Here is a 13147-nt window from a genome sequence, read left to right as displayed (position 1 = left end):
AATATGTGATGAAGGGGTCCAGTCACCATCTTTTCTTGTGCCACTTATAACTCAGTCTCATCTTGAATTCCTGATGTACTGTATTTAGCATCAATATCAGTCGTCAACCTTTTAAATTCAGACACTGAGTTTTAAAGAATATGCCCGGTCAGAATCAAGAAAAGTTGGTCGTTTCTAGCTAGTGAGCTTTTACTGGCTGGTGTATTGTTATGTCACCCAACAGTCAACGCAGCCACCACACCACACTTTCGCACTAACATGAGCATGCCATTTTGTTTAGCTCTCTACATAATAAGTTTAGAGACCTTAGCCTACGAAGCATTTGAAATTCCTAAATTACTGGATTATAATCTATAAACAGGACAGAAGCTATTAATCAAAGTCAGTGAGAGAACTTCACTCTGCTCCTCCTAGGTAGCAATTTTTCTAACTCTCTTAACATTCACTGACATAACCAGATGGCAAGTCCGTAAACAAATGCGAAAGAAATTTGAAAATTTTACTTCATGTAATAAACCTATTAGGAGAAAAGTAGGTTTTGCCACTAGTAACACTGTAGGGTACATAACTGAAAAGACTTTTGCAAATTTCTGTGGTAATTGAGCCATTTCCCAACACACTACTGCGACAAATTATATATTAAAACATGCTGTTTTGAGAGTTCTTTCATTTTATATTCACCTCAAAAATAACAAAAATTTATTGCCTAATTGGTGAAATAAACAGAAAGTTACAAAATATGGTGAAAACTGCCACATTAAAACATCTCAGATGTTTGTTTTCCACCTGCATCCAGTAGCTGTATAACATGGTGACTTGATGCTAATATATTGTCTTCTAACGTATAGAGTGATAAACAGGAAGCTTATTTGGTGGCTAGATCCAAAGTATGGCAGATGTGATTGGTGTACAGCAAATGGAGTGACCGCAGCTTCCACCTAGGTTTAATTTATGTAGCTATACCCCGTACGCCCTACACTAACATGCATTAATTTTGCTTACAGTGGTTCTTCTAGGAGTTTGTCAACACAATGTGAAACATATTGAGCCTCAAATGACTGCAGCCAAGATAGGCTTCTCCATTTGCTATTTGCAGCACCACAGTTAACAGGATGTGTTAAATGAACTGTTGGGTGCTGCATTGTTTGTATTTGTTGCAGTCCTCAGTCATGTTTAATACATTGTGATGGCAGGCAGATTGTTATAAATGTAATGAATTGCTGGGGCAGAGAAACACTGGAGTACCAGCTATTTCGTATTCTTTGGTATGAATAAGTACCACACATGAAGGAAAACTTGTTTGTATACATGTACTATCATGAAATTTGCTGTGTTTACACTACAGCAAGTGACAAGTTTGAATTACAAATGGCACATGTTGGCAGTATTGCAGAATGCTCCACTTCGACAACTCTATGTGGGGTCGAGTAGACTGCACACTACTTTTTGCAGTCATGAAGTCAATAGTGGGCTTTCAACTACCAATTTTTGTGCGCACATATGAATGACCCCCAGTGTGAACTGTGTGCATTTTGATTATTCATTTCCTTTGAAGTGCGTGTGCTTCAGTATGTTACTACAAAGCAGCAGTTCATTGAAAATGTATCACAAACACATCATCCCCATCATTAAATGTCCCTTAATAAAGCATCAGAGATGGAAGGCTTAAAGAGATCTTATCATAAGAGGCAAAACTCATGAATTAATCTGTAGCGTAATGAATAATGTCGTGGCGTACAGAGTTAAAGGTGGTAGGTTCGCTTCCTGCTACATTATAAAAATTTTCCATTTTAACATTGTTAAGACAGTCTGGGACTTTTTTATGAATGCAATACCACTAGGTTCTGCAGTATTGGATCTTTTCATATTTCCGTCTGATTAGAAAACAAAGCATGAAATAAATATTTAGCTTTCCATTTCCGTATGTGTGATGATTTCCAAGTTTGTGGCTAGGCGTGGACCTAAAAGAACAGTTTATATTGCTGCAAGTGTAATGATGACCAATAACATTCATTTTATTCCTCCTTACAAATATATCGCACGTTGTGCAACCACAAACACATTTCCGTAAAGAGTTCTAACTACAGCTGAAATTCTACTGTCACTAACACATCCGTAAATGTACTCAGTGCTGTAGTGATTGTTAAATTGATAGACTCATTTCTGGTCACCTTCACAGTGCCATACATCATGATTACATCAGTTCCTGCAAAAGATAATGTGAAACATACTGGATCCATTGGCACAATGAACAAGGAAAAGTTTACTAGGAACATATTAGAGGTTACTGCACTCGTGTCACCGGAGTATGCTGCATTCACTGCCATTGTCTACAGAAGGAAAAGCGTGCACCCCCCCCCCCCCCCCCCATATGTTAAGATTCTGATGTCTTTCACTGTGGTTCACAGTTTTTGGTGTAATTAATCATGTAATCAATTTTTGTTTGTTTTTTTTCTGAGTGAGCACAAAGGAAAGATCTCTCAAAAATGCATGTTTTGAATGTTATGACATATAATTTGTAGTTGTAGCATGTTGGAAAAGGCTCATTTACCTTGTACCCGGATACCACTCAGTTTTTTGATGAGTTTTTACTTGCGGTTACATATCTGTGATTTTTCAGAACTGGTGAAATTGATTACCACCATTTATTGTATAAGATTGTATTACACATTTAATTTCTTTCACTTACACAGATTTTATATTGTGTTGGAGAGGATTACAGTTTCAGTCATATGTGCAAATTACATATGTTTTGCTTGTATTTTGGGAATGTTTTAACGTTTTCCTCAATTTTTGCATTTTCTTCAGTTTTGCAGTTTTTTTTTTTTAAGTATGGACCACACGAAAACGTAAAATAGGGGTTTCACTGCAGAATGCAATTAACAGGATAGATTATTTATTACCATGCAGTGTTTATAGGAAGGAAACAGTTTGTCACAATGTCTTTATCCTGCTGTACCTCTCGCGACGTCCTGAGTGACTTTCCGTGTTCATCCCTGTTTAGTCTCGTTTCCTCCAATCCATACTTATTTCATGCAAGGCAGTGAACTACTAGCTGCCTCCCTTTGCTGCTACTACTCGTTCACTTATTCAGTCAGTCAGTCAGTCATTTTCTGTAGATTCGATTTTGAAGGAGTATCTTCAGTGATATGATGAGAATCAAGTTTAATGCACTGTAATATAACAAGTGTGGGTGAGCAAAAGAAATAAACACATTTTACATTTGCAGAAGAAATTTTGCTGTGAAAAATGAAGTATTTACCACCCTTTTGAGCTAATTTACAAGTAGTTGCTTGAGAGATCTTTGTATGATGTTGTAATGTTTGAGGAAATATTAAATCAGTATATGTACTTTCCTGTTGCAGAATGCATATGTGGAGTACAAGGAGATACAAGCAGCACAGGGTGTCAAGATAGCAGCAAAGGAATTAGAAAAAGCAATTGCAGGTTAGTACTTTTCACTCTGTTTGCTCTTTAAAGTTGTGTAAAAGGATGAAGCATCATTAGCAATATGTTTCCTCTTAGTGCATGATAGAGTAATGACTATTATTGTGCTTCTATTCCATAACGAAGTTGTTGTTCTTGGTGTGGTGGTCGCGGCGGTTGTTGTTGTTGTTGTTGTTGTTGTTGTTATTGTTATCTAATGCGGCTCTTCATGCTTGTCTGTCCTTTCCGGGTATCTTCATATTTGCATAACTGCTGCAACATACATCCTTTTGAACCTGTTTATGGTTTCAAGTCTTGGTTTCTCTGTCCAATACATCCTTTTGAACCTGTTTATGGTTTCAAGTCTTGGTTTCTCTGTCCAAGTTTTACATCCCACACTTGCCTTCCATTACAAAACTGATGATGCCTTGATGCCTTTCGGATGTATCATCAGCTAATCACTTCTTTTAGTTATGTTGTGCCATGAATTTCTTTTTCTCCTTGTCGGGTTTAGCATCTCCTCATTAGTTGTTTGAACTATCTATTTTATCCTCAGTAGTCGTATGTAGCATCACATTTAAAAGCTTCTGTTTTCATTTTGTCTGAACTGTTTCATATTTTATTTCTGTACAAGACTGCACATCAGAAAAATGTCTTCAGAAGAAAAAGTCATACCCTCTAAATTTATATTAATTGTTAACCTACTTCTCTACCTCAGAAGTGCTTTTCTTGTTATTGCCTGTCTGCATTTTGTATCCTCTCTGCTTCTGCCGTCATCAGTTATATCACTTTCCCAATAGTGAAACTCATCTGCTACTTACAGTGTTTCATTACCTAATGTAATTCCCTCAGTATCACCTGATTTAATTCAGCTACATTCCATTACCCTTGTTTTACTTTCGATCATGATCATCTTACAATTTCTTTTCAAGTCACTGTACATTCCGTTCACGTGCTGTTGCAAGTCCTTTGCCATCTCTGATATAATTAATATGTCATCGGCAAACCTCGTAGTTTCTATTTCTTCTCCCTGAATTTTAATTCTCTTCCGAACTTTCTCCTTGGTTCCTTCACATCTTGCTCAGTGTTCAGATTGAACCACACCAGGTATAAGCTACAACCCCGTCTCATTACCTTCTCATCTATAGCATTTGTTTCATATTTTTCAGCTCTTCTAGATGCAGTCTCTTTTCTGTATAGGTTGTAGATAAACATATGCTCCCTTTATTTTATTCCTAGTACCTTTGGAATTTAAAAGACTGTATTCTAGTCAACATTAAATTTACAAATCTACAAATTTACGATAAGTTGTAATATCAGTATTGCCTCACATGATCTTTTTTTTTCCATTCTTTTGTAAATAATGTGTGTCAGTATTTTGCAACCATGACTTATTAGATTCTGGTTGGGTAATATTCACACGTCAGTATCTCTGTCCGCAGCTCGTGGTTTAGGTGCTAGCGTTGCTGTCTCTGGATCACGGGGTCCCGGGTTCGATTTGCGGCCAGGTTGGGGATTTTCTCTGCCTGGGGACTGGGTGTTTGTGTTATCATCATCATCATCATCATCATCATCATCATCATCATCATTTGTGAGAGTGGCTAGATTGTGAAAAGAAAATGAACTGTGTAGAAATTGTAAACATTGGGACTTTGTACGGGCACTGATGACCATGCAGTTGAGCGCCTCACTAACCAATCGTCGTCATCACATGAGCATCTGCCCAGTTTGGAATTGGAATTACTAGAGTCTTATTAGAGTGTAATGGTAATTTGCCAGTCTTATATACCGAGTGTGGACAAAAATAAGGAATCACCAGAAACGCAACACTTTACCAGCGTAATATGGTGTAGGAAACCTATTGGCATTCCGAGCAGCTTTCAGTCATCCCAGAATGGATGAAAAAAGCTCCCGTATGGTTTTTCAAGGGAATCTTTTACCATTCTTAGTGCAAAGTGGAAAGTTCAGGTAGCAAAGATGGAGGTGGATAGCGATTGTGCACCCTCCTCTCCAACATAGACCACAGAGTCACAATAACATTGATATCTGATGACTGTGGTGGCCAGGGCAGATGGAACAATTCACTTTTGTGCGTACAAAACCTGTCCTGGATAATGCGCTGTGTTTCATCTTGGAACACAGCATTGCCATTGTGGAATGAACGTTGTACATTGAGATGGACCTGATCAGCTAATGGTCGCATAATCATTGGCAGTAATACGACGTTGCAAGAGTATCCATGGGGCCCATGAAACAACATGATTTGGCTGCCCAAATCATCACTGTATTTCCACCTAACTTTGCTCTTGGGACATGTAATCAAGGAGCAAGACTCTTCCAACCAAAAGACTTTCTTCCATTGCTTCATAGTCCAGGTTTTATGGCTTTGGCACCATGTTTTCTTGTTATGAGTATTTGGGTTACTAATGAGTGGTTTTGAAATTCAATTTCACCCTGAAATTTCCTGCTTATGGAGATCCCTCTGCAGTGTTTTGCTGCTGACAGGGTTCATGAGTGTGACATTCAGTTCTGCTGCAACTTCTGCAATGTCCTCCTCTAATATGTTGTCACAGTCCCCTTCAGTGACCTTCTGTCATGATTGCTCAGCACATGCTTGCATCCATGTTGTGGCTTTGTAAATGATGTTTTTCGGTTTCCCCTGTAAGCAGTATAAATCTTCAGTACGGCACCTATTGAGAGGCCAAACATTTCTGCTACCGTATTTACTCGAATCTAAGCCGCACTTTTTTTCCGTTTTCTGTAATCCAAAAAACCGCCTGCGGCTTAGAATCGAGTGCAAAGTAAGTGGAAGTTCTGAAAAATGTTGGTAGGTGCCGCCACAACTAACTTCTGCCTTCGAATATGTGTAGCGCTACACGGGCATGCTTTGCAGGCACAAAGATAAATACTGGCGCCAAAACCTCTGCATCAGTAAAAAAATTACAAAAAGGTGGAAGATGAGCTTTTTTCTCCGCCCCGAGTTTCGAACCACTGCATTTTCGTACATTATCCAACGAAGTAAATACAAATTCCGTATTGTTCATCTTCGACTGTAGCAGCATTTCTATGTACTACGAAAATCCGACTGGCAAGACTGTTTGGGATGTTTGTCAATGTGGCCAACTCTACGTTCTGAATTTTTTCCTACCTGTCAGAAGAGATGGTTGCTAATAGGAACTTTTATGAATTGTGAATCACATGCAGTATTCTCTTCACCATAAGAATAATACGAATATAAACATTTTACCATGCATTCTTTCGTATTTGCTGCTATCTCATTTAAATCCTGTCTGCCTAATAAAATACGAAACTAGAGTGAGACAACAACAAACGCGGAAGAATATACATGTCATGTAATGTTTTTATTCATATTATTCTTATGCCTATTAGTGATACAGTCAGAATTGAAGCACGGCAATTGACTAGATTTTTAAATCTAAGATGACTAATTTCTGTGCAGAATATAATGTACTAAAGAAGCGTCTGCAAAGATTTTCAAACTGAGAAAATTTTTTGCTAAACTCTCGTTCAGAACATCTTCTATCATACGCAGCCTATTATTTGGTTCTTGTTGATCATTACCAAAGAAAGCAGCAGTGTAACTAACAACAAATAGCAGTCTCTTGTCATTGTTTCGATAATGAGACGATTCCTCTCTTTTTTTTTTTTTTTAAATTGTAAGCGCCTAAGCGGCAGTAGCGCGCACAAAAGCAAGCCATGCCGCGAACGGTGACAGGTCGTAAACACTCATTATCAGAATGCGACAAACAATGCATGACAGTACAGTAATGCATTTTCAGCTTAGAGTGACGTAAACACCTATAACAAAGAGAACGGCACTTATCAGATGAAAGAAAAATAAGCAATCAATTCAAACCAGACGAAGCACGTGAAAAAAGGAGGTTACCCGTATAAATATGGACGGAGCGACTGACGCCTAGCAATGGCTACCTGGTGCAGCTTAACTGCTAAGCTTACGACTCGAACCAAACTACTGTACCTGTATCGTCATTTATTCGACCTAAATTGTGTCTCATATTACAATGGACCAACTTTGTTTCGATTTGGAGGTGTGGCCTAAAACTTTTCTCACCTCTTGAATTTCGAGTCTCAAACTTCAGGTGCGGCTTAGATTCGGGAAAATTTTTTTTCCTTGATTTCGAGTCTCATTTTTCAGGTGCGGCTTAGATTCGAGTAAATATGGTATCTTGGTTATGGAAGCACCTGCCATATGAGTAACAATAATTTGCCCACGTTTGAATTCACTTAACTCCAAGATAATGCACTCACAACTACACAGAACAGTGTCCTGACCACAACTGACACTTGCAGTATACTGAGACATTGCACGGGTGATTTTTGTTGTCACCGAGTGACGTGGCGCAGTGGTTAGCACACTGGACTCGTATTCGGGATGACAATGGTTCAAACCTGTGTCTGGTCATCCAGGTCTAAGTTTTCCATGATTTCCCTAAATTGCTCCAGGCAGATGCCGGGATGATCCCTTTGAAAGGGCATGGCTGATTTCCTTTCCCATCCTTGACAAAATCAGAGCTTGTGCTCCATCTGTAATGACCTCGATGTCCGCTTCCTTTCATGGTCAAATACCGCAGCACAACCTGTAGGCTTGGCTAGCACCTGCATTTATGTTCAAGGATGCATTTCTCATGGTGTTCCCATAGTTTCGTCCAACCGCTATACCTTGCACACCAGGTAGAATAGTTTCATCCTGGCTGGTTCTCCCAAGAATCTCAATAATCCTTCAGAGTCAGTCAGATTCTATTAACATATTATATTTTAATTCCATTAATCTTAAGAATGTATCAGGGTTCAATCTTCTTCCTTTTCAGAAGCTGTTTTTTTGTTCATGTTTTTCAGTGCAAGGTTCTTTGTTGTATAGATGTAAAAGTGTGTAATTGTGTTTGTGAATTCTGTTTTGAATGGCTGTATTTTCAGACAGAAATCCAACACAGAGTTGCACAAGACTGTCCAACTTTTTTTTTTTATGAATGCTGGGATTTTACTTTCAACAAGGCTACAGCAGACCATTTTGCCCATCTGTATTCATAAGTAGTAGTGTTGCATCTCAAATGATGATAATATTGTTAGAATGAAGAATCCATATATTACTTCCTTTTTCTTCCATTGAGGTCGGTGACCTATCTCCAGCTTTTATAAATGGATGTTACTATTGCATACTTCAATCTTTCATGAATTGCACCTTGATTCATTGATTGGTTACAAAGGTAATGTGAGGATGGTGCTACCAAGTTAGCACAAAATTGTTGTACTTTGGCTGAGATAGCATCATAGCCAGAAGATTTAGTACATTTTAGTCCCTAATAATTTTTGTGACTCCTCTAATAAAGGATTCGGCAAAACAGGTGTCTGGTGGTGGAGTGTGTCATGCTTTTCTGAATATATCGAATGGTTCCACCATTTATGAATAGTTTTTGTCAGTGTTTCCAGCTACTTTTAGAAGGATTTTTGTGAATTTAGTAGCCAGTGTCCCGAATTTTGTGCCCTATGCCCCACTGCTACAGTCATTCAGGAGTGGAATATTTTTGGTTTACTAAGTTAAACAATGCCTAAAACTGCTCCAAATTTTCTCTGCTCTCTCCTCAGAATGTTGAATTTTTTGTTCATTGTGTGTGGTTTTTGTTTTCTTGGTTACATACTAGTGAATTTTACATAATGGATTATTGTGCATTTTAAGTCTTGTTTAGAGCTTGGCCCTTTACATTAAATAAAAATACCTCTTCTTGACACAAGGTACTTTGTTCCTAGATGTTAGCTGGCCATATCTTGGCTTCCACTGTAATTTATTTTGATCCATTGTAAAGAAAATCTGACTTCATAATTTACTTAGAATATCGTAAGGGGAAAATAATTGAATTTCTTTGTGTCCTTCCATCCTGAAGATGTAACTGAGTTAACATTTAGAATTCGGTGAAATTTTCCTTTTCCTGTCATAGTTGCCATTGGACCATCATGATCAAATAAACCATCTTGGGATTCAGATTTTTTTGAAAAGGCACATGAGTTTAGAAATAAATTATCAGTTGCTGTTACTGTATGTCCTGTTCTTGTTGGGGGTGTTACTATGGGGATCACACCAAAGCTGGTCATCAGTAACTCAAGAAGTCCTTGATTATTACTGCTGTTGTTGTTGTTGTTGTTGTTGTTGTTGTGGTCTTCAGTCCTGAGACTGGTTTAATGCACCTCTCCATGCTACTCTATCCCGTACAAGCCTCTTCATCTCCCAGTACCTACCACAACCTACATCCTTCTGAATCTGCTTAGTGTATTCATCTCTTGGTCTCCCTCTACGATTTCTACCCTCCACGCTGCCCTCCATACTAAATTGGTGATCCCTTGATGCCTCAGAACATGTCCTACCAACCGATCCCTTCTTCTGGTCAAGTTGTGCCACAAACTTCTCTTCTCCCCAATCCTATTCAATACTTCCTCATTAGTTATGTGATCTACCCATCTAATCTTCAGCATTCTTCTGTAGCACCACATTTCGAAAGCTTCTATTCTCTTCTTGTCCAAACTATTTATCGTCCATGTTTCACTTCCATACATGGCTACACTCCATACAAATACTTTCAGAAATGACTTCCTGACACTTAAATCTATACTCAATGTTAACAAATTTCTCTTCTTCAGAAACGCTTTCCTTACCATTGCCAGTCTACATTTTATATCCTCTCTACTTCGACCATCATCAGTTATTTTGCTCCCCAAATAGCAAAACTCCTTTACTACTTTAAGCGTCTCATTTCCTAATCTAATTCCCGCAGCATCACCCGACTTAATTCATCTACATTCCATTATCCTTGTTTTACTTTTGTTGATATTCATCTTATATCCTCCTTTCAAGACACTATCCATTCCGTTCAACTGCTCTTCCAAGTCCTTTGCTGTCTCTGATACAATTACAATGTCATCGGCGAACCTCAAAGTTTTTATTTCTTCTCCGTGGATTTTAATACCTACTCCGAATTTTTCTTTTGTTTCCTTCACTGCTTGCTCAATATACAGATTGAATAACATCGGGGTAAGCTACAGCCCTGTCTCACTCCCTTCGCAACCACTGCTTCCCTTTCATGCCCCTCGACTCTTATAACCGCCATCTGCTTTCTGTACAAATTGTAAATAGCCTTTCGCTCCCTGTATTTTATCCCTGCCACCTTCAGAATTTGAAAGAGAGTATTCCAGTCAACATTGTCAAAAGCTTTCTCTAAGTCTACAAATGCTAGAAATGTAGGTTTGCCCTTCCTTAATCTAGCTTCTAAGATGAGTCATGGGGTCAGTATTGCCTCACGTGTTACAACATTTCTACGGAATCCAAACTGATCTTCCCCGAGGTCAGCTTCTACTAGTTTTTCCATTCTTCTGTGAAGAATTATTGTTAGTATTTTGCAGCTGTGACTAATTAAACTGATAGTTCGGTAATTTTCACATCTGTGAACATCTGCTTTCTTTGGGATTGGAATTATTATATTCTTCTTGAAGTCTGAGGGTATTTCGCCTGTTTCATACATCTTGCTCACTAGATGGTAGAGCTTTGTCAGGACTGGCTCTCTCAAGGCCGTCAGTAGTTCCAATGGAATGTTGTCTACTCCGGGGGCCTTGTTTCGACTCAGGTCTTTCAGTGCTCTGTCAAACTCTTCACGCAGTATCGTGATCATTACTATCTGAGATAAAAAGTGTATTGAAATTTCCCTGTGCAGTCGATTCCCAGTTATTTCTCCTGCTGTGTGCATATAGATTGTCAGAATTACTATTGTGTATGTTTCCAAGTCTATTACTGAAGCACATCACTCGCATAGGTTTCAGTACAGTATTTACAGACGTCTATGGCTGGAACTTTATTCCACTTTCTGTATGCATAACCATTCCCCCCTTTCTTCAGATTACTTCTTCTGTAACGCGACACTATCTCGCATGCACCAAGATGCATCTGTTCAGTTTCTGTAATTTCCAAAAGATGCTATGATATGGGTGCCACTCACAAATAACTGCCTTTAGATTTTTCACTGTCGTACATTGATGTGAGAAGCTCAGCTTATAATTTAACGAACTTTTTATGTTTAGTTATAACTTTTTTTAAATTGGAACTTTGTAGAATGAGTCATTTTAAACACACACACACACACACACACACACACACACAAAACTGCTATTCGACACCACATATTGTTCTTCCTGCTCACTTTTGACTACAAAATACTTTCTTTTAAGTGATGAGTTACTCCAGAAAATTATTCCCTAAGCCATTGAGTGGAAATCTGCAAAGTTTGTTAGGGTGTTGATTCGTTTGTTTCTAAGACTAAAAATTATAGAAATAGCAATGGTAGTTGTTCTAGCAGGTCAGTTCAAATTTTAATCAGTACATACAGCCAGAAATCTGGGACGCATTCTACCATGTTTGCTGATGTCTGTTCGTGTGCTGCATCAGTTGTTTGTTGGACTGTATTATATAAAACTGAATATAGCGTGTGTTCTCAAAATTTAGAGTGAGTCCATTTTCAGTGAATCATTTAATAATTCTTTAAAATTTTAACAATTGCTTCCATTGTTTCCTCCTTTATGGGGTCCATTATAGCCCTAGTGTCATCTGCAGAAAAGGCCATCTATGCCTGATGAATGTCAAATGGAAGTTCATTTACATTTGTAAAGAACAGAAGTGGACCCAAATTGAACCCTGTGGGATGCCCTTTGTGATTTCTCACCAGTCACTAAAATTTTCCGGCCATCCAACAATGCTTGCATTATTCAGCCCAACTATTTGTATTCTGTTTAAGCATGATGGAAACCAGTTGCGTGTAAAGCCATCAGTTGCACAAAACTTAAGTTGTTCTAAGAAACCAATGTGTTTTACACAATCAAATGCATTGGAATGATAAAAAAAATACCACTTGTCAATATTTTATTACTTAATTATTATTATTATTTAATTATTTAATGCTTGGTGAGCGAGCATACAAACAGCATTCTTCATTGAGCAACCCTTCTGGAATCCAAACTGTGATGTCCAAAATAAATAGTTCCTATTTAAATTTGAGGCTACTCCTCAATACATTTGTTTTCGAAAATTGAGATTTCAGTGGGGAAATTGGGTAATAATTATTTAAGTTTGTTTAAAACCTATCTTATAAAGAGGTTTAATGGTGACATATTTTAATCTGCCTGGAAAATAAAATATTGTGATGATGTATCAGTTTATTCTGTTTCTTTTCTATAGGGCTCAATTTGCTAGTTGCACAAAAGCCAGATGAAGTGGACATCTTGCGAGATGAAGTTGCAAGAGAATTGCGTTCAGCTTTAAGTAAAATAAAGCTTGCTGAAAGAGGGGTGTATGTGCAGGCATCTACCCTTGGCTCACTTGAGGCATTGTTGGAATTTCTGCGAACTTCCAAGATACCAGTGAGTAATGATGATAATGTTTTGAAGTCTTTAATTGTATATTGCTTTTACTCAAAATATTTTGTCTGTAGCTTAAGCAATATGCCTTGTCATACTGTTAACACTGTTGGTGTTACGTGATAATAGTCCTAGTTATTTGTGTGTTATTTAGTTTGGTGAAGAATGCACTTTTATAGTGGTTCTGTCTGAATGTTTTGAGAAGTTTTGGACTTGGGCAGGGGTTAACAGACTGTTGTTCCAAGCTTGAACAGGGTATGAATATTATAATTGCTGGAAGCACCTGTAT

General features: G+C 38.0%; 1 protein-coding gene across 3 annotated transcripts in view; it reads left to right on the top strand.

The window, feature by feature from the left end:
• The window catches only part of LOC126175441 (eukaryotic translation initiation factor 5B), a 392901-nt gene that overhangs the window by 186078 nt on the left and 193676 nt on the right, over positions 1 to 13147 (top strand). For all 3 annotated transcript variants that reach the window (XM_049922245.1, XM_049922244.1, XM_049922243.1), the window contains exons 15-16: positions 3366 to 3447; positions 12680 to 12861. In XM_049922245.1, coding sequence (XP_049778202.1) covers positions 3366 to 3447; positions 12680 to 12861 — 264 coding nt within the window. The remainder of the gene's footprint in view (positions 1 to 3365; positions 3448 to 12679; positions 12862 to 13147) is intronic.

The sequence above is a fragment of the Schistocerca cancellata genome, chromosome 3 (genome assembly GCF_023864275.1).
Source record: "Schistocerca cancellata isolate TAMUIC-IGC-003103 chromosome 3, iqSchCanc2.1, whole genome shotgun sequence".
NCBI classification, from domain to species: domain Eukaryota; kingdom Metazoa; phylum Arthropoda; class Insecta; order Orthoptera; family Acrididae; genus Schistocerca; species Schistocerca cancellata.
This window is presented reverse-complemented; position numbering and strand designations above follow the sequence as displayed.